The sequence below is a fragment of the Trichoderma evansii genome, assembly GCF_050947405.1.
Source record: "Trichoderma evansii strain SZMC 28006 chromosome Unknown GGI43scaffold_18, whole genome shotgun sequence".
Lineage (NCBI taxonomy): Eukaryota > Fungi > Ascomycota > Sordariomycetes > Hypocreales > Hypocreaceae > Trichoderma > Trichoderma evansii.
The window spans coordinates 466,825-489,316 of record NW_028145188.1 but is presented as its reverse complement, the minus strand read 5'-3'; the positions used below and the strand labels follow the sequence as shown (position 1 = coordinate 489,316).

At 49.3% G+C, this 22,492-nt stretch overlaps 7 protein-coding genes and 2 non-coding genes across 9 annotated transcripts; 7 read left to right on the top strand and 2 right to left on the bottom strand.

Moving 5' to 3' along the window:
• The first annotated feature begins 1,334 nt into the window (after nt 1–1,334).
• GGI43DRAFT_t165 lies at nt 1,335–1,421 on the top strand. The gene has a single exon. It is a non-coding gene; the product is annotated as a tRNA-Tyr (tRNA).
• A 718-nt stretch (nt 1,422–2,139) lies between these two features.
• On the top strand, nt 2,140–2,838 carry GGI43DRAFT_386206 (GNAT family N-acetyltransferase; the record flags this gene model as incomplete). Its single annotated transcript, XM_083203756.1, has 3 exons — nt 2,140–2,550; nt 2,612–2,677; nt 2,743–2,838. The coding sequence occupies 3 exons, from the start codon at nt 2,140–2,142 to the stop codon at nt 2,836–2,838; spliced, it is 573 nt and encodes a 190-aa protein (XP_083058127.1).
• Nucleotides 2,839–2,905: 67 nt separating this feature from the next.
• On the top strand, nt 2,906–5,112 carry GGI43DRAFT_127642 (FAD-dependent oxidoreductase). Its single transcript, XM_083199126.1, has one exon. It carries the CDS (start codon nt 3,628–3,630, stop codon nt 4,858–4,860), a length of 1,233 nt encoding a protein of 410 aa, XP_083058126.1. The 5' UTR covers nt 2,906–3,627; the 3' UTR covers nt 4,861–5,112.
• Nucleotides 5,113–5,365: 253 nt separating this feature from the next.
• On the bottom strand, nt 5,366–7,013 carry GGI43DRAFT_386204 (coatomer subunit delta; the record flags this gene model as incomplete). The annotated part of the gene is made up of 4 exons (XM_083203755.1): nt 5,366–5,455; nt 5,524–6,325; nt 6,382–6,575; nt 6,636–7,013. 4 exons carry the CDS (start codon nt 7,011–7,013, stop codon nt 5,366–5,368), a joined length of 1,464 nt encoding a protein of 487 aa, XP_083058125.1.
• A 541-nt stretch (nt 7,014–7,554) lies between these two features.
• GGI43DRAFT_411808 (uncharacterized protein) lies at nt 7,555–11,208 on the top strand. The gene is made up of 4 exons (XM_083206756.1): nt 7,555–9,144; nt 9,202–9,904; nt 9,965–10,393; nt 10,447–11,208. Exons 1-4 carry the CDS (start codon nt 8,032–8,034, stop codon nt 10,467–10,469), a joined length of 2,268 nt encoding a protein of 755 aa, XP_083058124.1. The 5' UTR covers nt 7,555–8,031; the 3' UTR covers nt 10,470–11,208.
• Nucleotides 11,209–11,411: 203 nt separating this feature from the next.
• GGI43DRAFT_t166 lies at nt 11,412–11,493 on the top strand. Its single transcript has one exon. It is a non-coding gene; the product is annotated as a tRNA-Glu (tRNA).
• Nucleotides 11,494–13,893: 2,400 nt separating this feature from the next.
• On the top strand, nt 13,894–16,463 carry GGI43DRAFT_429184 (magnesium transporter NIPA-domain-containing protein). The gene is made up of 7 exons (XM_083209066.1): nt 13,894–14,376; nt 14,463–14,506; nt 14,572–14,597; nt 14,698–14,788; nt 14,845–15,096; nt 15,211–15,502; nt 15,582–16,463. Exons 1-7 carry the CDS (start codon nt 14,363–14,365, stop codon nt 16,093–16,095), a joined length of 1,233 nt encoding a protein of 410 aa, XP_083058123.1. The 5' UTR covers nt 13,894–14,362; the 3' UTR covers nt 16,096–16,463.
• A 600-nt stretch (nt 16,464–17,063) lies between these two features.
• On the bottom strand, nt 17,064–18,641 carry GGI43DRAFT_411800 (40S ribosomal protein uS3). The gene is made up of 2 exons (XM_083206755.1): nt 18,444–18,641; nt 17,064–18,111 (listed from the first exon to the last, which is right to left on the bottom strand). The coding sequence occupies exons 1-2, from the start codon at nt 18,464–18,466 to the stop codon at nt 17,343–17,345; spliced, it is 792 nt and encodes a 263-aa protein (XP_083058122.1). The 5' UTR covers nt 18,467–18,641; the 3' UTR covers nt 17,064–17,342.
• A 930-nt stretch (nt 18,642–19,571) lies between these two features.
• Nucleotides 19,572–22,039, top strand: GGI43DRAFT_424518 (phosphatidylinositol-3-phosphatase YMR1; the record flags this gene model as incomplete). Its single annotated transcript, XM_083208385.1, has 2 exons — nt 19,572–19,586; nt 19,679–22,039. 2 exons carry the CDS (start codon nt 19,572–19,574, stop codon nt 22,037–22,039), a joined length of 2,376 nt encoding a protein of 791 aa, XP_083058121.1.
• Between the last annotated feature and the right edge of the window lie 453 nt (nt 22,040–22,492).

Below are 22,492 nucleotides of genomic sequence, written 5' to 3'. Positions count from 1 at the left end.
CAAGGGCTGGAGGAAAGCTGAAGCAGAGCTACTGCAGCTGAAGGAGAGGTCTGGTGGAATCTTGGCAAACCTGCCCCAGAGCGGTGGTAGATGAGAAGATCTCGTCCCCGTTTTGACGCGATACCCATGTCTCAAGCTCCACGATGGCGTCGATATGAGCAAGGATCGTTCAGCTCTTCAGTGTCGCTTTGCCGCTTTACCTTATGGAGAAGCCTCGGCATTTTGCTCTCTGAACCATTTACGGGGTGCATATTATCCAGATAAGAGCCCGATATCAAAGAGAAGAGTATCCACCTGTAGCGTAGTAACGTTCATTGCTCGAGAGTGACGATGGAACTTCAGTATGGCAAATTCCTACATCTCTTTAAAGCAGCAGGCAAGGTGCAATGATCTAAGCTAATCAGAGGGCAAACAGCTAAGGGTATATCTACCAATACGCTAAAGATTATACTACAGCACTGTGACTTGCATTAATATCTGGTAGGATATCCATATAAAACTGAATTCTAAACACCAAGAAAACACATCACAACCTCGCGTATAGGTTCCAGGCGTTTTTCAAGGCGTAAAATGATAAACCTGTGAGTTAATATAAGAATATATGAATACAAAGGCGCAACTGAATTATTTGCATTGCTAGAAAAGACAATTTCACTGCATTTCCATCTGTTATAGGGTATGCGTTACAGCTGCCGTGTTGCTAACTAAGGTGCTGCTAGCTGACTGGATAAGCGGGATGGATCAAGCATCTTCCAGTCAGCCAATCATGTGCACCCCAACAATGCCGATCGCGATCGCTTGTCTTTGGTAGCGAGCCACGCGATGATTTTCCTCATTCAAGTCTGCCGACTTCCGCGACAAAATCCGATCATTCGAGTCTGTCGAACCACTCGCTGAAATTGAACAGATGGGTTCGTTAGACGTATTGTGCTGTAGAGCCCTTACTATAAAATATTTCCTGAAATGGCTTAGATTTTCGGAAGATTAGTATACTAATATTCGCCTAGCAGCTGTTATTACCAATAGAATCTGTCCAATGACCACGATATTCGCCGTCGGGGAACTAGGATGAGCCCAGTTGCTGTTGGTCGGGTCGCCACTCTGGCTATTTAGTCTGGACAAGCGCCAGCTTTAGCACGCACTAAAAATGAAGCCACGATGGCTAGTCGGCAGCTAAGGGGTGGGCCGAAATTAGAGTGTTGAGCTAGAGGTTCTATAAGAAGCGCATGAAGCCTCCAAGTCTCTACCCAATTTTGCAGCGTTTTTTGTATGCACAGAAACACCCTTCTTTCCCTTATAAGTCGATGCGATAAAATGTCTTACAACAAAGACAACTCCGGGTGGTCTAGTTGGTTATGACATTCGGCTGTAATAGATTACATCTCACCGAAAAGTCGGCGGTTCAAATCCTCCCCTGGAGATTGATTTTTTTCTTTTTCAAAGCTTTGAAAGACGCTAGGGTAAAAACAGCTAACGCTAAATCAATTAGTTCACTTACTTTAATGTGGGACTTTTTGCTTAGTAATTTTTTTTTTGCTTACGTACTTATACACAATGCTTGCTTAAATTTGAAGCAGCTAAGGCACATAGAGAGACTTGGGTGAATTCACAAAATGGTTATTTGAAGGTAGTAGTTGAAGCGTTTATTGTTGCTATCACTACCTTGCTAATTTAGTATTAAAGCGATCAGGTACTCGTATGCTAGAAAAGATACTTGGACTCTTAACTTGATGCATCGAATCAATGTTAAAGTATACTGAGAGACTATAGAGTAGGACCCTTAGAGCACAGTACTGTATCAGGTTCAAATAGCTCAGGGCCATTCGTCAACACCTCCAACAGTACCCGGGGTCTCCAGCTTAACAATCCAAAGCAGTACACACTAATCTTGGTTATTTCAAATTTACAATGACGCATTATTTTCTCTTTGATGCTTGTGTGCACTTTCACAAGTCGTGTTGCTACGCGCGTTCACGGACTACTTATCCGGCAAAGCGTCCCGTATTCCTCGCGAATTGTGGATAGCCTCATCGCCTAGTTGACAACTCCGCATCATTTAAACATCACTTCTGTCCAGGTCTCTTCCTCTTTATTCCATTCCTATATACATAATAGATAATAAAAACTAATGCGTACATAATGGAACAAATCAACATCGTCCGATTCTCCCCCTCTGAACATGATAAATTCCTCCCCGCCATTATCCAAATGCACATTGACTGCATCGAGTCTGATGGCGCCCTGCTACGCTTCCATCCGCCATTCACTCTTGAAAAGCGCCAGAAAATGGAATCTTTCTGGAAAGCTCGTCTTTCTCAAATCTCCACCGGCCATAGAATCACCTTGATTGCGTTGGTCTCTTCGGATGGCAAGCAAGAAGTTGATATTGCCGGCATTATAGAGCTGGGCATGACGGAAGCAGATACGGGGCCTTTCCGAGGTGATTTGGAGATGTTGATGGTCTCACCAAGGTATCGCCGCCGAGGGCTGGCAAGCAAATTAATTGACGCGCTGGAAGAGATTGCAAAAGAAGAGAAAAGAACACTACTAGTAAGTTATGAAGCGTATTTTGTCTTTGTTGAATACTAAATCTCACATGTACTTGCTGCAGCTACTATCTACAGACATTGGCTCAACAGCCGAAAAACACCTATACCCTCGCCGAGGGTATGTCTTGGTGCGCCCCCTCAAAGTCTTCTATTTTTTCAGCCTTGTTACTAACTAGTCTTGCAACTTTTTCAGATGGGAACAATTCCCAACTATGGCATCTCGCCGACTGATGGCTCGTTAAAAGACGGCGCATTCTTCTACAAGCAGCTGGTAGCACCCATATCTTGAGCACGATAAGTATGCACACAATGTGTGTTTTTATACAGAGAGAAATTTACTTTCACCAAGTATTGGAAAAGCTAAGGAAATAGAACTCATCTAAATTTTAGAAGAATATCGCAAATTTATAAAGTACATGTCCTCAGAAAATACTATGTGTGTACGCAGTGGTTAGTAGCACTTGGCCTGTTTTTCTTCAATCGCTTTATTGATGCCCATCCATCTCCCGAATCCATCGGAAATACGAACAATATCCCCTATGAGCCAGAAAGACTCGTTTCATCATTTTTTTCTTTGCGTGAATCCTTCGCCTCAGCCACTTCAACCTCACTGGTTTCCTCGGTTCGAGGCGGCCTAATTCTTCTCCGACTCACCCTACTCGGCCGAGTGGGGTAGGTGTCCCGGCCGAGACGGATACCAAGAGGTAGGCCCCGGCTAAGGCATTACCGACGTCCCCCCGGACCCGGCGATGGAGTGCCGGGAGGGCCGTATGTGGTGTACGGCTTATACATTAGACTGGACATCGGATATACGAAGGATTGTATGATTTGGCGAAGCCGCGATCCTTTGGGAGATGATGTCGTTCAGGTAGTGTGGTGGATGTGTATATATATCATCAGGTGTCCAGACAATCTATCAATTCATCATCGCCATCCAATTCCAATAACACAACAACAACAATAGCAACAGCAGCAATCATAAAACTCACAGATATATTTTTCATCATATACTCAAGATCATATACACCTCAATACATCCACACTTACTCTATAACTCTCACCACCAAACCCCCAAACCATGTCTTCCCCAGCAACTGGTGTCGCCATCATCGGCGCAGGCCTTTCTGGTCTTACCCTCGCCCTCGCTCTACACCAGCAAAATATCTCCTGTACAATCTACGAATCTCGCGAGGCATCTCTCGACATCGGAGGCGCCATCATGCTCTCACCCAACGCCCTCAAGATCCTCGATGCCCTAGGCATTTACAAGAACATCTCCCCCCTGGGCTACCACTTCGAGAAGCTCTACTTCCATTCGGATGATGATAAGTTAGTTGACGATTTCGATTTCGGCTCCCAGGAAAAACACGGCTACAAGGCTCTCCGCATCTACCGCTACGAGCTCATCAACGTCCTCGTATCAATGGTCCGCGAAGCAGGTATTCCCGTCGAGTACCAGAAGAAGTTCGATCATGTCGTCTCTGAATCTTCCACCTCCGTTACTTGGGAATTTGCCGACGGATCCACTTCCAGCGCAAAGCTCCTCGTCGGAGCCGATGGCATTCACTCTCGCGTCCGCAAGCACCTGTACCCAGATTTGACCCCCAAATTCACAAACATGATTGGCGTTACCGCCGCCGTGCCCCGTGCGCAACTCCAAGAGAAACCCGATTACCCGCTGCCTGTGACCATCATGAGTCACAAGCATGGTGCCTTTGTCATTGCTCCACAGCTCGCCGACGGCTCAGAAGTCTTGATTGGGAAGCAAAAGCGTCTTCAGAACGAGTACGACCGCGCTGGATGGGACGAACTGATGAACAACAAAGCCTGGTGTGTCGACTTTCTGCGCGAGGGCAGCGACGACTTCCCTCCCATTGTGGCCAATGCCGTATCCAACATCCCGCTCAAGGGTATCAACCTGTGGCCGTTCTACCTTGTTCCCAAGTTGGACACCTGGGCCAAGGGTCGCGTCGTCATCCTCGGCGATGCGGCTCATGCGATTCCTCCCACTGCCGGTCAAGGCGTGAACCAGGCTTTTGAAGACGTGTATACGTTTGCCGGCATAGTTGCCAAGGTACAGCAGAAGAAGCAGTCTGAGGACGACAAGGAGGATGCTGTGCGAATTAGTAAAGCTTTGAAGAACTGGCAATTGGGCAGACAGGCGCGTGTGGACAAGGTATTGGATCTAAACGACAAATTGAACAAGAGGCGACTGCCAGATGCAGTCAAAGCGGGTGTCTTTGAACCCTTCGACATGGATTGGTTATATGGTATTGATTTCGACCAGATGATTGCTGAGTGGGCAAATTAATTGCTTTTGTGTTTTTTTTAAAGCGTGAGAAATATGTCTAGCCTGTCTTTAGCTCTATCAATTCTTCTTAACGTCTACTTTTAAGTCATGTTCGTGAAGTGCTTCTATTTTGCCTCATGCCATAATGCTTTCAGTGGACATTTGAACTCACCTGTTATCTCGTCCATCAGTCTCATAGCATTATTAAATGAACTCATACTGGACATCTGTAATGTTAGAAAATATTAGAAATAAAAACAAGCAGGACCTTTGCATGGTCGCCTTTAGCGCAGCCAAGGATTCTGTGGCAGCTGCATCTTGGCTAACATAGTGATATCCATCTTCAATGGCACATATATTCCTTGGCATAGATTTTCGCATCACATCATCATTTGAAGCATTATCTCTTCTACACATTCCCGGAGCAGAGCCACCAGGCGCCAAGGCCTCCCATTTTATAAATCCCCATAAATAATTGAAAAAGAAAAAGCAATCCACGCTTCTAGTATTATATCTCTCTAGTCATCTACTCAATCAAATAGTTGTCTGCCGCAGACCTGACATCTTTGGAGAATGTCACCTCCTCGTTTTCGTCAAGCAAAGAAACGGATGTGACCTATGACATTTGTTAGCGACAAAGATTTATTTGGCTTAGCATGGCGCTGGGTATAATATGCAACTTACGTCAACATCTACAAACGGTGTTGTCTTGTTGAAGCGAACGGTCATGGGGAAGAAGTCATTTTCATCATTGCTTTCGGCTTCAAACTCAAATGATCCATTAGGGTTCTCGTCATCGACCGAGCCAATGTTCCACTCCAAGGTGTCTCCAGATACTTCGTAGGCAGCATCGAAGCTGGAGACAATGGGCTCACTTCCCTGGTAAGGAATGATTACGCTGACGTCGCGCAGGGCATCGCCGCCTGTGAGCTCGTACTCGACTGTGATGTTGTACTTGTCGGAATCCTTGTTGATCCAGACGGTGAATGTGATAGGGCATGCACTTGCGTCGTCTGCCTTTGGCGTAGCTCTCCATCGCAAAAGTCCGACTCCTTGGTTAATTGGGAATCCTCGAGCGGTGTTGCTCATTTGCAGAACCTTGGAGCTGTTGAAGAGGTTGCGGTCCACGTTCGGGTGGGGGCGGAACTGGGCACCATGTGATGGGACAGCATGCAGGCCAAGCTTGAGTTTAGCTAGGCTTGGGTCGGAAACCCGCAGCGTAAGGTCACCGTTGACTGAAATCGAGTTGACTGCGCCCTCTCTTGAGAGCTTGGCACTTATCGTCTCGGAAATGGTGACGTGAATAGCATCTCGGTCCAGGGTGGATGACATCCGTGGCTCTGGCTCAGCAGCCACCGCAGGTGTAGGGGTTATAAGAGGAGTATCATCGGCTCCGGCGCCAAGATCGCCTCGGACCTTTTCGAAAATGTCGGTATTCTTTGACTTCTTGCCGAGCTGCATACCCTTGGCCTTGAGCGTGGATGGCCTATCAAACCAATTAGCATTCTCGCAGAGCAAACGGAGCGTGTCAACAGTGCGCACTTGTTAAATGTCTTGTTCTTCTCGGCTTCGTATGAATCAAAGGCGCTGGCACTTGGCTGAGAGGGAGGAGTATATGTGGGATAAACGGGTGTTCGTGGCGCGGCGGGGCGACCACTTCTCGCTGACTCCTTGCGCTGCATCTCCAATTGCTTCGCTTTGCGTTTCCGCTCTTCCGTAGCCTCGAGCTCTTTATTCTATATTGATTCGTGTAAGCATTTCAGCCATCCATGGCGGCAAAAGAGTAGGGTCCATACCCGTGCAATAATCTCTTGGATGCGCTCTTCATGACTCTCCATCTCCATGAAGGTCCTGATCTGGCTGATGGTCAAGTTCTCTCGGTAGCCAAGAGTGACCAGCTCGTCGAATGCGCTGAGAAGTTCATAGGCATTTCGGATGATTTCTCTCTCGTCCAAAGTCCTGCAGGTGCTCGTCACCACCTGGGCGAACAGGTGCAGCGAATCGATGTCTTGGAGGATGTTGGACTGGCGATTGGTGATGAGCACCATGTAGAGCTCGTCGAGAGGCTGGTAAACGAATCGCACATTGTCCTGCTCGACGATCGTGTGCTGAGTGCCGCTATCTGCGAGCTTGGGGAACGATGCAAGGAGGGCCTCGATGCGGGATCTGGGCATCTCTCGAAACTGTCTGGAGAGGACAGCTTTCCCGCCTCGGGTGCAAACTGAGGCCGCAAGGACAACCTGGTTCACAGTTAGTGGTCAATGACACTGCACAAATCATTCTGGAGCTGTGTGCGCACCATTTTGGTAGTATAAAGCGCTGAAATGCCGTGGAAATGAGGCTTTGGTGGGATGGTCAGCGGCAGCCAGATGGTTCAATTGAGCCACGTCTAACTCAGGAGCTGGCAGTTCAGTGACAAGGCTACCGCTCTGATCCAGAAAAGCGGCGTCACGTGTTTGGTTCCAGTGGAGGGGCTCTGCTGCTGAAAGCTGACCGAGGGGTTCAAGTATACGGTACATAGATACTGCACTAATGGCCAGATGATAATTATAGAAAATAGTAAAGCCCAGAGTATCTAGTACTTTTACACTATCTCCTAAGTACCTAGAACCCACCGCCTCAAGATAACCGCAAGCAAACAGCACGTACCCCATACTAGGCGTTCACAAGCCCCGTTTCTGCTCTTGGGGCTAATCATAGCGCACTAAGCCTGTTTTAGTCAGCTCTGCCTCACGTGTGGGCCAGCTGGTCTCAAAGCTCGCTGGTTTCTGAAAGAATGTCGTCGCATTCATTTAGCCTCAGCCGTGAAGCTTCACTAATATTCCATCCTCTCCACGCCACCGCGAATACGGACCATCCTCTCATATTCTGGCTCCGTACGACGCGTTTCTCGTGTTGCCTGACTCTATTCTTCTTATCTCTTTTCCCTGAATATCAATGTGTTGCTCTCCTGCTCGCAATCAGCAGCTTGCAAACACATATCGCGAGTGGCGTAACCCTGCCCATCCAATTCTCGGCCCTGCGCAACGTCTTCTATTTCTATCCTAGAGCTCCTGAGACCTATATTTGGCGTCACTACATCACAAAGAAGCATAAATCAGCTTGCAGACCCACCTTCGACCGAAGCACTTTCGACGGAGCCTTTATACTATCTAATCGGCTGTTGATATACTTTTGAGGCCGTGGCAAACCATGGCAGAACTCGATATGGATGTCGACTTGGCGCCGCCAATGAAATTTGACGAGCATGTTGATGAAGATCTTATCGACTACGATATCGACACAACGGAAGATCATAGCCATGAGCAATGGTCAACTCACCAAGATGAGCACGCCTCAGGTGCGCCAGAACATGTGCATCCAGCCGAAGAGAACTTCCAGGATCCAGAAGCGAGCCATCCGCAGGGTGACATGGAGTATGAAAACACTGATAACGCTGTTGAAGAATCGCATCAACAGTCAGAGGTGTACGCTTCGACACACCAAGATACAGATACTGTTTTGGAAACAGAGCAATCAAAAGACTTTGATGAGACTGATGGGAATGCAAATACTGGTGTTATAACTGTTACCGAGGCAGAGAATGCTGTAGATGAGATTGATTATGAGGACGAAGATGCTACAGTCACACAAGATTCCTTGAAGAAGCCGGATGATACAAACAGTGGTGTACACATGGGTAACTCAAATGACGACATGGCTGCAAAAGATGTTGCTAGTGCCACTGCAGCAGAGCCTGCTGGCCTTACCTCAACAGAAGCGCCTGTTGGTAGCTCCGAGCTGCCAGAGCCCGCAACCAAAGATGATGAAGATGAGATAACCTGGGAGCAAGACGGTGAAGATGACGCAGAAAAGCATGGCGAAGCGGAATCTATAGCTGATGCTGGAGAAACTGTTACTAAACTCGACCACACTGAGACCGAGCCAACTCAAAATAGTGACTCGCATGACCAAGTGTACGAGCAGCATGCTCACGCTACAGACTCCGACTATGATGCAGACGCTGTGGTGGAAGTTTCGGAAGAGAAAACGTCTCCGGCATATCACCAAGACGATTCGTTATCGCAAGCAGAAGAGCAAGATTCAGAGGCACAGGATTTCCCAGCAATCACTGTGCAGTATAAAGGAGACGAATTTCCATTCTTTTCTCAAGATAAAACCGAGGGCTTCTTTTCTGATCTATCAGTCTTGGATCACTCTATGGAATCGGTGCTTGTTGGATTACGGTCAGAGCTGGAGAATGAGATTGCTGCACAAGATGAACTTGTTTTCCAAGTTGATGAACTCGGGCTTGAATTTGCAGAGGTGGGTAAAATATCCGGCCACATGGATGAAGAACAAATTGAACTAACTGCTCCACAGGCCACAGCGCATAATACACTTGCAACTATTACGCTACGACAAGTACTGGAGGTCTTTGACTTACTGGTAAAAAATCAAGATCCTGATAGCTCGCGAACTCTATACACGTATCTCTTCACGAGATCGAGCGTTAGTAAGCGATTTGAGTTTCTGGCTGAAAGTGCAGCGGCTGGCAGAGGGCTTGATGAAGTGATTCATCTTTTTGAGAATCCCGTTGGACACCACCATGCCCTTGCTGAAGCTGAGAATGAACATGGCCATTATCATGGTGAGGACAGCGAAGCCAACGACGCCACGGAAACCCACGAGAGCGCTGAAGACGACGACGAAAATGAAGAAAATGAAGACGCGGATGCTGATACCGAAGAGTCTGAGGCTTCAGAAGAAGATGAGGAAGAAGAGGATGAGGATGAAGAAGAGACTTCGGCCGCTGAAGAGCAACCAGTCGAATCTGCAGATCAATATGAGGAGGAAGAAGAAGAAGATGAAGAAGATGAAGATGACGGCGAAGACTTCATGGCAGAGACTGAAGACTTCATTAGAGATGCTGAGGAGAACGCGAACCAAGAAGGAGAGTATAGTGATGATGCAGAAGAGAGCTACGAACAGCTCCAAGCTGTGGTTGTAGAGCCCGTAAATCATTCCAACCACGCGGATGCAACTGCAGAGGTGGATAACCCGCCAGATGCAACATATTCATATGGTATGGTCACCAGCACTCACACAGCGTTTGTCTTGTCACATGCTAACCAACTACATTTAGATGACGCAGATGAAGACGCTGATGCCAATCCGTTTATCCACCTCGAGATGCAGGAGACTATGGTAGATGATGGAGTTGAAATTGAATATGAAGCCATGGCACATGTGGAAGTGGGCAACGAAGACTCACACCAGCTTGCTATGCATCCTGTAGACGAATATATAGACACCAATGAGGCGGACACTGGTACGACCAACACACTAGCCGACAACGGAGAAGCCATCTCTACCCTTTTGGATATCGGAGCGGATCAGGGGCTGGAAGAGATTACCAATGAGGATCTCGCCTTTGAGGATGAGATGCCTGAAATCGACTGGAGAGATGACCTAGACGGCGCCGACGATGCCCAGAACGAAATGCCCGGTACACCCTCTGGCCTACCCAAACGGCGTCGTACTGAGGACGAGCAAGGCGTGGAGGACGAACAAGGTAAGCCAACGCGATGCTTGTTATGCAGAAAACAAAAGCTAATTACTCTACAGATGCCAAGCGCCGTCGACCATGATTTTAATCCATGCCCTGCCAAGACTAACAACGAGGACGAAGCCAACTTTCCCCCCAAATGCATATCGTCGCAGCCACATCTGGATCAACCTGATAGGGCGAGATGGCCCATTCCTTATAACGGAGTACTAACCACAGTCAGTAGCGTGATTTTTTTACGAATTTCGAAATTTCTGATGACCATCTACACGCACCCCAGAACACACTACTACACATTTCACGCTTCTGACTGAAAATAAGATAAGATTCCAGGTAGGGGCCTAAATGGCTATACTAACAATACGAAACCGTACGACCATGTAGCCGCAGACGACTTCGCTTTTGGGTTGGCGCTGAGCAATCAGCCTGTTTACCAGCTTCCCTTCTTTTTTGCAATTTTTCATTTTTTATTTATTCCTACCCCTTTCCCTTTAATATTCTTACCTTCCCTCTCTCTTTCCTACGAAGGATTGAGGGGTTCGATACCATATTCTCTCGATTTAAGAGCCAGATTAGTATTTGGCATGGGCTTCTAGCTTTTTACTTAAATCACCGGAGAATGGATAGACATTTGGAGGGCTTTTACGGCGTGACATTGGAGAAAAAAAAAAGGGATGCCATGCGAGGGATATTATGGCGTTTTGGAAATACGGCTCCGGTAATAGTAGAAGGTCAAGTATGTCTGCATATAGATTATTGCTTAGCTCTACGGACGGAGAGGTCTGTTTCACATGTCGTTAATGCACACATTGAATTTGAAATAGTGCCAGTATCGTATCCTGTGGACCAACTGGAGTTTGATGAAATGATGTGACCTGTGAATGGTAAGTAGCTGGGTAGATGATATGCACTCGAGCTGAACATCCAAGTAATGTGGCTGACTTAGAGGAATAGGTTTATTACTACTAATTACGTCGCCTGTTCCCAACTCAGTTGGTCACGGGATTCCGAGTCCAACACAACATCCGACGTGGTGTAGTGGCTAGCATACCGCGCTTTCAATAGAAAGGACCGCGGCGATCCGGGTTCGACTCCCGGCGCCGGAAGATTTACTTTTTGACTTTTTGGCTTTTGTTAGGAAATTCTCTTTTGGCATTGGCTCCCCTTTTTTTCTTGGAATCAATACGAAATAGTATCAAGTACGCGTTTCCTTGCTCCTTGCATTTCTCCTTTAGGCTGGGAGCAACCCCCTGGAGAAGAGATCTCTTTGTCTAATTATACTACTATTTTGAGGGGGAGATCGGGGCTTGCTACAGAATACGGCGTGCCGACAGCAACGTAATACTTTGGCCGCATCACGTGTCTGTTACTGACACACATAATGCTCGTACTCGCGGCCTTAACGGCTTACATGTGACGGTCGGTATCTCGCCGCCTTCAGCGCATGTACTACGAATCACATACAGTAATACAAGGGGCGTGTGTTTGCGCGTCCTCTACTCCACTTATCCAGGGGCTGGAATTTTTTCTGGTTTTTCTCGGTCGCACATCTTATACCCAATCGATCAAGAGGTAGGGCCCCTAGTTATGAAGCAGAGCGCAGGGCGATCACTTTCTTGGCACTGTGTGAAACCTTGGAAGTGGCTGCAATAGAGGCCCCACAGGGAGCGATTCAGGGCGGCCAGAGGCAAAGGGTACCGCTAAAGTGCACTATCGCTATCGCTAGCTGCGAGTAATGAATACACAGACGGCTAGACGAATGCAAACAAGTGAGAAATGCAAGCTGATGGATGACCTGCCTTAAGGCTGACTACATACATACATATATACGTAGGCTGATGGGTACAAAGTCCGTGTCTGCATGACCTGCGTACATTTTAGCGGGCGTGAGAATTTGTCGGGGGGCAATGAGGCGCAGCATGTTTTCAATGTCTAAGACGATGCAGACGTCCGAGTCTCGTGATGCTGGAGTATTTGACTAGCTCTCTGACTAGCAGCAGCATTACCGCAGAGCAAGTCGAAGAGGATTACAGAGCTAGCAGTGCTGCTAATACTACCTGCTAATACAGGAGGCGTTGCATAGGTTAGTGGGATAAACAGGCAGCTCTATAATATTGACGTGTAGTTCATTTAGAGGGCTGATGTTTTGTGAACTGGAGCTGGCCAATGACGTCGGCGGGTTTTGGTTAAAAACTCTTCCCATGCGTTCCGGTTGATAAGCGGCTGTTGAGCCTTTTTGCGCTCCGCCCATCGGAATTTACGAGATTTGACAACCGTGTTTTTTCGTGTCCTTGACCGCGTTGATACGGTACACACGAGTACCTGCCTTGTACTGCATCTACTGTATACCTGAAGTTGGCGACGTTGCCTTTCCACTTGAGCTCCGCGTATCTATGAAAGAGGCTATGCGGTACCGTTTGATTTAGAATTGCCAGCAAAGTAAAATGCAGTACCTATTTCGTATCCCACAACTCAGAACTCAGAATCCAGTGCTGCTGTTGCAAGGCTGCCGAATACGAAGCGCCATCATTTCACTGAGGCAGCCAACCAGGCCAAAAAGAATTAAACCAACTACTCCAGCCTTGCCGTAATGAACCAGCAGCCCATGTCGTCGCCGAATAGTGGGCAGATCGCTGGCCATCTACTGGGAAATCTAATGGGAATGGGGACCGCAATAGATTGCTTGATGACGATGAAACAAGCCAGACACGACAGGGGCTCGTTTGTTTTAGGACACTCGATCCACCAGCAGCGCATCTACCGGCAGCAGGTGATGAAATTGCTTGGCTCTAAAAGGCGCCCCTCCACGGCATGCCTTGCTCAATAGGTAGTGATAAATGAGATGAGATTAATGGGCACCGCGTTGAGGCGCTGGCCTTGCACTGGATACATGCTTTGGCGGCAGCGTGATAACGGCGAGCCCTTGCTGCATGTACCCTCGCCATCCATGCACGTAAACTGTACTTGCGGAATCCCTCAGCTCGACATGCCTCCCCATGTATCCTCAACCTCATCCATCCGTCTTTTTTTAGGTCTCTACTCCCCACCCTGTAAGAACGCAGCAAATGGCCCGCTAGCCCCTCAGGTACCCGTCCAAACCTCCAGCTTGGCTAGCGCTCCAGGGCATTGCGCCTCTGTCCAGTCCCGCTGATATCGGTGCCGCGCCCTGTAGCCACGCAGCGGCAACCGCTAAACGGTCCAAAAAGACGCTGGTGAGACACGCATCCCATTCCCCAAAGCTCGCCCACACCCCCGATAAAGCGCCACACACGGCCCAAGACCACAAGTCCAATCAACCCATTCGATGCCAGAACTCCAATAAACCCACAAGCCACCAGAAAATACATGCGCGATCGTTCCTTTTTTCCTTCCCTTGCCTTCTTCTCTCTCTCCTTTGTGCGCCAATCATCGCCCGGCTTTTTCTTTCTCCCCCTCCCTCTCCTTTAGGACGACTTTGGCGTTGCGTCTGCGGTGCATTTGCATCTTGATTTTTTCCTTGACTTCCTACCTTCCAGAGACGGCGATTACGACCAAACAATAGGCATCTGGTACGACACAGAGAGGCCAGACTGCGGGACACGAACCACTATTAGCAAACTGCCCTCGGCGCTACTGCTTTGCCCTCCCTTGCAACGAGAGAAAAAAAAGCAAAGAACGCCAGCGACGACGACAGCCTCGAAGACGAGCCTCGCGCTTTTGATAGGCCTAATCTGATCTAACGAAGCTACTCGCAAGCCTTCCCCCGCCTTGGAGTCGCCACAAAGCCAGTCGACCGACCACAGCCTCTCTCTGCTAATTTCCTTCTTGCTTTCTCGACAACGTCCATTCGCTACCATTTGGTCCTTGCGCACGCTCATTTTGTCTCGTTCGCGACTCTTCCCTTGTCCAGGGAGCCGCTGAAGAAGTACTCCGTCGATACGACACTCTCCGTGGCCCTCTCGCGCGCTTCATCATCCACGAGACCACTTGCTCAACATGATTGAGGACAAGTACGTTTCCACCTGGATGAGGCCTCTTTTGGGGACAAGAGAGGTGCCCCTCGTGGAACGCCATTCGCTGACTCCATCGCGTCTAGATATATCGGCCTGGCATTGGCCATGTCATCGGCCTTGGCCATTGGTATGTCCTCATCCTCTCTGTGATTCTTACAGCGTCTTCTTTTGCTTACGCTTCCATCTCTTCAGGCACCAGTTTCGTCATCACCAAAAAGGTCAGATTCTTCTGCGGCGACCCATAACGGCTCTCGGCGGCATACGATCTTCAGCCGGCCTAACCGAGGATTGGAGCATCTCGGCTGACAATGTGCACAGGGATTATTACAAGCTGAAGAGCGACACGGCTTCGAAGGCGATGGATTTGTATATATGAGGAGCCCCTTATGGTGGGCAGGCATTGCAACTCGTGAGCAACCGGCGCCGCTACCGAATTTGAATAGTCACTTTCTAACCTCTTTGCAGTTGGCATCGGAGAAGTGTGCAACTTCGCCGCCTATGCTTTTGCCCCGGCTATCCTGGTTACTCCTCTGGGAGCTCTCAGTGTCCTGATCGGCGCCGTGCTGGGATCATACTTCCTGGATGAAGAGCTTGGTACGCTGGGGAAGCTGGGCAGTGCCATTTGCCTTATCGGTGCCGTCATTATCGTTTTGCACGCCCCTCCCGACGAGGAAATCGAGACGGTCGATGAGATTCTACACTATGCCATCCAGCCTGGTACGAATGACGATGAGCCTCGATCCGAAGCTTGCCTCCTTTTTGTTCTCTGATATATACTTTGGTTTTTTGAATTTGAGTTTGGTTCGGAAGACTAACGACGACGATGATTAGGTTTCCTTTTGTACGCCTTTGCTGTCGTGGCCTTTGCCGTCTTCATGATCTACCGAATTGCTCCTGTCTACGGCAAGCGAAACGCCCTGATCTACCTTTCCATCTGCTCCACCGTCGGCTCCATCTCTGTCATGTCCGTCAAGGCCTTTGGTATTGCTCTGAAGCTCACTTTTGCTGGCCACAACCAATTCTCGCACCCTTCGACCTACGTCTTTATGATTCTCACGACAGTCTGCATCCTGACGCAGATGAACTACTTTAACAAGGCCCTCGCCTCTTTCCCGACAAACATGTAAGTCAAGACTTGCTAGTGATTCATGTTCTTGTTTCTTGGTGACCTTAATCATCGTACTGACTATGATATTTTCCAGTGTCAATCCGCTCTACTACGTCACATTCACGACCGCGACGCTCTGCGCCTCCTTCATCCTCTTCAGCGGTTTCAACACGACCGACCCTGTCAATACTCTTTCATTGCTCTGTGGCTTCCTCGTCACTTTCACGGGAGTCTACTTGCTGAACCTTTCTCGAGGAGATCCTCACGGACAGAGACTGGTTGCGGGACGAGGCGACTTTGATGCTGCCGGCACAGATATGATCTCTGGCTTCCAAACTCGCCGCAGCATGCAGTCCCGAAGAAGCGAAAACACCTCGAGGCACAGCCTGAGCAGCTTCCACGGCGATAGACAGGGTCTGATCCGGGCCTATGATGAGGAGGAGGCCGCTGGTTTCGGCCTCACCGACCTCGCTGACAGCGAAGACGAGGACCGCCATCTCAACGGTGCCAACGGCTCCAATGGCAAGGCAAATGGCTCGGCAAACGGCAAGAAGCAATACACTAGCAGTGACATTGAGCTCGAGTCACGAAAGGATGCCGACAGGTAGTAGGGAACTCTGTCACTCAACATTTCTTTTCTATTCATCTTTTCTTTTCTATCACAACTATGGAATACATGAGAGAGGTCGAAGTATGATGGATATACCCGCAACCATTGTCGCACATCTCTTGTGAGATAAATCAAAAAGTCAGCCCAGAGTGGCCAACCAAATCTGTACATTTGCCATTCAACGCCATTTCCAAAGAAAAACAAAAGGGAGACGTTGCGTTTTCATTGAGCAGGGAGATGGATTCTGAGCTGCGCCTGCAGGTTTCAGTTACTGCGGCCGCTTTAAAATCCGATAGAGGGAGAGATGGAGATTTCAGCCCAGGTGGCTTAGAAATATTTGTTCCTTGTTTTTCTTCTGATTCTCAAAAACCCTCCTGGTCGTCAATTTTCCTTTTATCGTTTACATCGGGAGCAAAGCTGTAGCAGCTGCAACTACGGCTACAAAGTGAAAGGAGGAGGAGGTTTCCGGTTTCAACTTTTTTTTTTGCTATCTATTTCTTTTAGGAGGAGCGGCGTTTGTTTCTTGTGTCTGTGCGGGTGTGGGATAACTTACTTGCTTTTTTATTTTACGGTAAACATGACTGATCGGAAAGGAAACTGGATTTGAAAGCATGCTCCTGTTGTACGATATCTTGGGTTTTTGGTTAGCATTTTTGATGCCGAGGTAGAAAAGAAAGAAATGAAGCAAGTGGGCCGTTGTGGCCTTGGGACCAAAAAAGGAGACTGATGAGGCATAGAGAGAAACAGAGTTCTAAGCGTGTGTCTTGTGTTGGTGAGGTTGTGGCGAGTGTATTTTTATTTATTATTACCTGATACCAAGGGGTTGTTTGTCTTGACGCCTGCAACGCCTTTTCCTTTTCTTTCAAACCCTTTTGGCTACCTATATATATATAAATATATAGATATACTACGGATATACTCTTGGCTTACAATACGAGGTGAATGATTTGCTTTGGCCATGTTTCGTTTTTTTAATCTTAAGATTTTCAAGTCTCACTTTTTTAGTGTATGGCTTAATGTTGTCTACCATGTTTTTAAAAAAACAAGACGAAACCTTTCCATGCAAATGTTCATTGACGCCTAAAGTTTGACCGCCATCCCTTTGCCTTGTGGCTTGATATCATCCACGCATACACAACAACGTCCTTCCTTTGTTGGTTTCTGCTCTTCTCTCATCATGCACATACAAAAAAAATAGACTCCTCCTTCAACCCTTTTTTACCAATCTGCTACTGAGCTAGCATCCTACTGCTCCTCAGCGGCGGGCTGGGCCTCCTCCTCAGCGGCACCCTCCTGCTCGGCAACTCGCGCATCCTGGCTGGCCTGGGCCTGAGCGGCCTTGGCACCGTAGTCCTGGCTGACGGGCTGGAGAACAGCAGGCTCATCCTTGGGCTCGATGATGGTGACGGCGTCGGGGAGAGACTTCTGGGGGCCGGCCTTGCCCTCGGGGTCGGAGCCGCGCATGATCTTGACCTTGATACCCAGGACACCCTGTCGGAGCAGGACGTGGCGGGTGGCGCTGTCGATGAAGTCCTTGGCGGGCTGGCCAGAGTGGATCATGAAGCCGTCGGTGAACTTCATGGACTTGGCACGGGCAGCACGGAGCTTGCCGGAGACGACAACCTCGCAACCCTTGGCGCCGGACTCCATGATGAAGCGCAGGACACCATAGCAGGCACGGCGGACAGCCAGGCCGTTGAGCAGCTTGTAGCGCAGGGACTCGCACTGGGCGACGGCGGACAGACCGCGGTTCTGGACCTTGGCGGCGTAGAGGGAGACGGAGTTCTCGGGGAACTTGAAGCGCTTCTGGATCAGGGAGGTGAGCTCGCGGATGCGGCGGCCCTGCTCTCCGAGGACCTCCTGGGTGTGGGTGGCGCGGACGATGATGTCGGTGACGGTGGGAGTGACGCGGACCTCGACGCCGGAGTAACCCTCCTCAGCGAGCTCGCGCTGGAAGAACTCGTTGAGCTCGGCGTAGAAGACACCGTCAGCGACGAACTTTCTCCGCTTGGAGCTGGAAGAGAAGAGATGTCAGTAAAAATTGGTCATGATGGATGGTGATGGTGATGGTGGTGTATATGGTGGTGACAAGTCTTTATCGAGTAGACGGCAATTCGACCCTGGCTCATCCTTCATATGTCCTTTTCTTTCTCTTTCTTTTGTAACCAATGCTTTGTTTATCATCCTCCTCTTCCTCAATCCTTCTCTCATCTTCGTATATCCCCCCTCCACGAAGCAAATTGATGCCATCACCAACCACCAACGACGTGAAAAAAAAGAGCCAGGGCCGTAATTGTGTGTATCGATATGGACGAGGGGCTGCAATCAAACAGGCGTTGCACCTACATCTGAGCACCGGGGTGGGACATTTTGAATTATTTTCGAGTCTGTTGTTGACTGGAAATTCTGTCTTGGTTGAGGGAGAAAGTTCGCGGGTTCCAGAGACGGGCACTTGGAGGGCTGGGGGGAGCTTCGCTGGAAGTTGAGTGGCCTTGAGCGGTTTGGCGCTTCAATCAATTTTCCCTTTGTGTGGGTTGAGCCCTAAACCGGGACTTTTTTTTTATTTTTTTTCCCTAATTTTTTGAGCGAGAGGTACGTACCTGGCACTAGGCCCAAGCGTAGCGGAATGCTAGCGCAGACAAGCGAAATCGATCCCGCTGTAGCAAATCCGGAAAATCAGTTTCGGCGACTTGCCGACGTTGTTCCGCTTCTGCTTCTTTTCCCCTCCTAGCTCTCTCTAGCACTGCCGATTTAGCATATGCCAGCACTCCACTGCTTAGGTTCTTCGCGTCTAATGCAGCGTCCTGTATTTTGTAGTAGCAGCACCGCTAAAACCCCCCCAGCTGCTTTCCTTCAGCGCCATGGCCGCGCCTGATGCTCTTTTGGGCGTCCCCCAAGCCAGAGCCCCGCCCCCAGCAACTGCCCCGCCAGCATTGGCCCTGCTGAGCCTGGACTTGTGATGCCGTTTCGAGACCTTCTGACGACGCTTCCTCTGCTTATCTGGCCCGCCTCCATCGCATCGCCAAGCTCTTCGCCTTTGCAACTCTCGGGCCACAGTCGACGATTTACTGGCAATTGCTTTGGCGGCGGCAATGCTCTGCGACGTCTTGGCCTGTTGGTGACTCTCTGCGTTTTGGCGGTAAGGAATTAGATATTCGATCCGCCTCAGCCAAAGCATCATAAGCTTGACTCTCGCTATTCCTCCATCCTTCGATCGATCGTCTTGTTTTCGCCTAGTCACGCAGTCACTGCTGGTTCCCAACAAAGCTGAGCTTTTGCACCGCCGGCCACGGTTCTGTTGAGTCACTGTGCTACGCAGCTCTTTTTTTTTTTTTACGACGCCATAAGCTTTCTTTCTTATATGATTTATAATTATACAAAGTGTTATATGACGCTTGCGTGACGACCCCGGCAACCTCCGCATCAAGTTCCATCGCAGCTCCTACAACGCCAAAAGCGGCTGGATTAGTCACGATGGAGGCGAAGAAGGTATGTGCTTCTCATGGCACAGCTCTGCTGCTCGAGACTCTCCTCGGTCGAGATGCGAATCACAGCTCCTGACATAATGGCCTTCTTCTCAGGTTATCGAACATGTCCAGGGCATCAACGGCGGCCAGACAGCCACCGGCACGCTGACGTTGACCGACTTCCACATGATCTTCAGCGCAGTCATCCCATCGCCGACGCAAGATGGCCAAGAGCCCACACAGCCGCAAAAGAAGCGTGAGCGATGGATAACGTATCCTATGCTCTCGCACTGCACGTTCCGGCCGACGCCTCCGGCATCCCGTCAGGCCCCATCCATACGTCTTCAATGTCGAGACTTTACCTACATCACTTTCAACTTCACCACTACCGAGATCGCGAGAGAGGCCTATGACCACATCAAGTGTCGCACTTGTAAACTTGGGACGGTTCAGAACCTTTTTGCTTTTAGCCACAAGCCGCCCAAGATGGAACGAGAGGTCGATGGCTGGAACATCTACGATCCCAGGGCAGAGTTTCGCCGGCAAGGCATCAGCGAAAAGCTGCCAGATAAAGGCTGGAGGATCACTACCATTAACCAAGACTATAGCTTTTGCGATACCTATCCGGCATTTCTCGTTGTGCCATCCAAGATTTCCGATAATGTCCTTAAATATGCCAAGGAGTACCGCTCACGAAATCGAATCCCTGCCCTCACATATATCCACCCGATAAACAACTGTACCATTACCAGGAGTTCTCAGCCGCTGGCGGGCATCACCAGGAGGACCAATGTCCAAGACGAGAAGCTCGTTGCGGCGTCTTTCTCAGCTCTTACAAGTAATGGAAGTGGAAGTTCAGAGGACCCTTCCCCGATGGCGAGCCAGACGGATATGTTTGAGAGTAGTGTTATGTTGGAGACTCAGCTGTCGGACAAGGAGCGATATGAGGACGAGCTCATTTCCAAGTCTATGGCCATTTACGATGACAAGACAGGCAAGCGGCTGATCTATGGTGCTCAACAAAACAACCTGATCGTTGACGCTCGCCCCACAATCAATGCCATCATGAACCAGGCTCAAGGCATGGGCTCGGAACCTATGGACAAGTATAAATTCGCAGAAAAGATCTTCCTCAACATTGACAACATTCACATCATGCGGAGCTCGTTACTCAAGTTGGTCGATGCGCTCAAGGATGCCGACATATCTCCTCTGCCTCCCAACCGCGATATTCTGCAGCAGAGCAACTGGCTAAAACACATTCACGACGTCCTCGACGGTTCCGGCCTCATCGCCCGTCAAGTAGGCATCAAACATTCGCATGTCTTGATCCACTGCTCGGATGGCTGGGATCGTACCAGTCAGCTCAGCGGCTTGTCCCAAATTATGCTGGATCCTTACTACCGTACCATCGATGGCTTCATTGTCCTCGTTGAGAAAGACTGGCTGTCATTTGGATATATGTTTAGGCTACGTGCGGGCCACCTCAATTCTGAGGACTGGTTCAATATTCAGAAAGATGCATTCGCCGGATTAAAGGTCCAGCCTTGGGAGGATGATGGCCGCAGCGATGCCTTTCAAAATGTCATTAGCGGCGCCAAACGTCTATTCAGCTCCAACAAAGATGACGCCGATCTGGCCACCATGGGCGAAACGGCCAGCGGCCAAGTAGTTGACGAAGAAGCCACCGTACAGAGAATGATCAGTCCAGTCTTCCACCAATTCCTCGACTGCATATATCAGCTGCTACGGCAGCACAAGACGCGCTTCGAGTTCAACGAGCGTTTCCTCCGCCGCCTGCTCTATCATTATCACTCTTGTCAGTACGGAACGTTCTTGTACAACTCAGAGAAACAGAGAAAAGACGCCGGCGTAGCGGAGAAGACCGCGTCCGTATGGGACTACTTCCTCTGTCGAAGGGCCGAATTCACCAACCCCGACTACGACCCTACCGTGGATGACCATATTAAGGGTAAAGAACGCATCATCTTGCCACGACTGAATGAGATTCGCTGGTGGCACCAACTTTTTGGCCGGACAGAGGACGAGATGAATGGTGCACTCAACGCTGCTGCCATTGCTGAAAACGATAGACAGGCTGCCGTCTCGACGTTGAACTACCCCAGCGTTGTCCAAGCTGAACAAGTTCCAGAGCGGCCGGTATCCCGTCCGGTATCACGGCCAACGTCGTCGGCTCCGAGCCCAAAGCCACCGAGCCTTTCAGCCAGCCAGTCAGTCATTTCATCACCAGAGACTGTGCATGGCATCCTGACGCCTGAAGATAGGCAAGCCGCTCTGCAACACAGCGTGTCTGCGGACGGAATGAGTGCATTTGCCGCTCTTCGCGACGGCATCGCCGGTTTGAACATTAGCAAAGCTGTCATGTCCAATTTTGGGCGTGCCACCGAACCTGTTCCCGAGCACTCGGCCGCAGCGCCCATTTCTCGTGAGCAAGAGATGCGAGAGATGACTTAGGAGGTCGTGTTTTCGGACCAAGGTCCAGCGCCTTACTCGATTGTGAAGACGCCAAATACCGTATATCACCACTATACTCGGCCGCGTACAATCTCAGAAATGACGATTGTAGATCTGGGGCGTCCGAGCTCAGATGAGAATGTCACCACTCCCGAATGGCCTGTTAGTTAGTTTTGCAGGTTGTTTTTAAGACCAACAGTATAGCTTTGCTTTTCTTCCTTCTTTTATATGTGTCTTTTCTGAATAAAGAGAACAAGGCTGCAACTGGGGAGCTCTGGGGATTGCAGCGTTAAATAAGCGTTGTTGTGGCTACAATGGTTTGGCAGAAGTTCTTTCATCAAGCGCGATAGAAAATTAGCATCAACCTCATCCCCTCCCTCCATTTATTGACCTACTCTTACCCGGGATTGTTTTGGCCATAAGAAAAAGTTCCCTTTTTATAATCAGCAAGAG

Excerpts from the sequence above, each read along its gene's own strand:
- GGI43DRAFT_127642 (XM_083199126.1), top strand. The coding sequence starts at position 3,628 with ATGTCTTCCCCAGCAACTGGTGTCGCCATCATCGGCGCAGGCCTTTCT.
- GGI43DRAFT_411808 (XM_083206756.1), top strand. The coding sequence starts at position 8,032 with ATGGCAGAACTCGATATGGATGTCGACTTGGCGCCGCCAATGAAATTT. Across the intron at positions 9,905-9,964 it reads AGATGCAACATATTCATATG|ATGACGCAGATGAAGACGCT; the intron begins GTATGGTCACCA and ends AACTACATTTAG. Across the intron at positions 10,394-10,446 it reads AGGCGTGGAGGACGAACAAG|ATGCCAAGCGCCGTCGACCA; the intron begins GTAAGCCAACGC and ends ATTACTCTACAG.
- GGI43DRAFT_429184 (XM_083209066.1), top strand. Across the intron at positions 15,097-15,210 it reads ACACTATGCCATCCAGCCTG|GTTTCCTTTTGTACGCCTTT; the intron begins GTACGAATGACG and ends GACGATGATTAG. Across the intron at positions 15,503-15,581 it reads GCCTCTTTCCCGACAAACAT|TGTCAATCCGCTCTACTACG; the intron begins GTAAGTCAAGAC and ends GATATTTTCCAG.
- GGI43DRAFT_411800 (XM_083206755.1), bottom strand. The coding sequence starts at position 18,466 with ATGTCCCACCCCGGTGCTCAGAT. Across the intron at positions 18,112-18,443 it reads TCCCACCCCGGTGCTCAGAT|CTCCAAGCGGAGAAAGTTCG; the intron begins GTAGGTGCAACG and ends CTTCTCTTCCAG.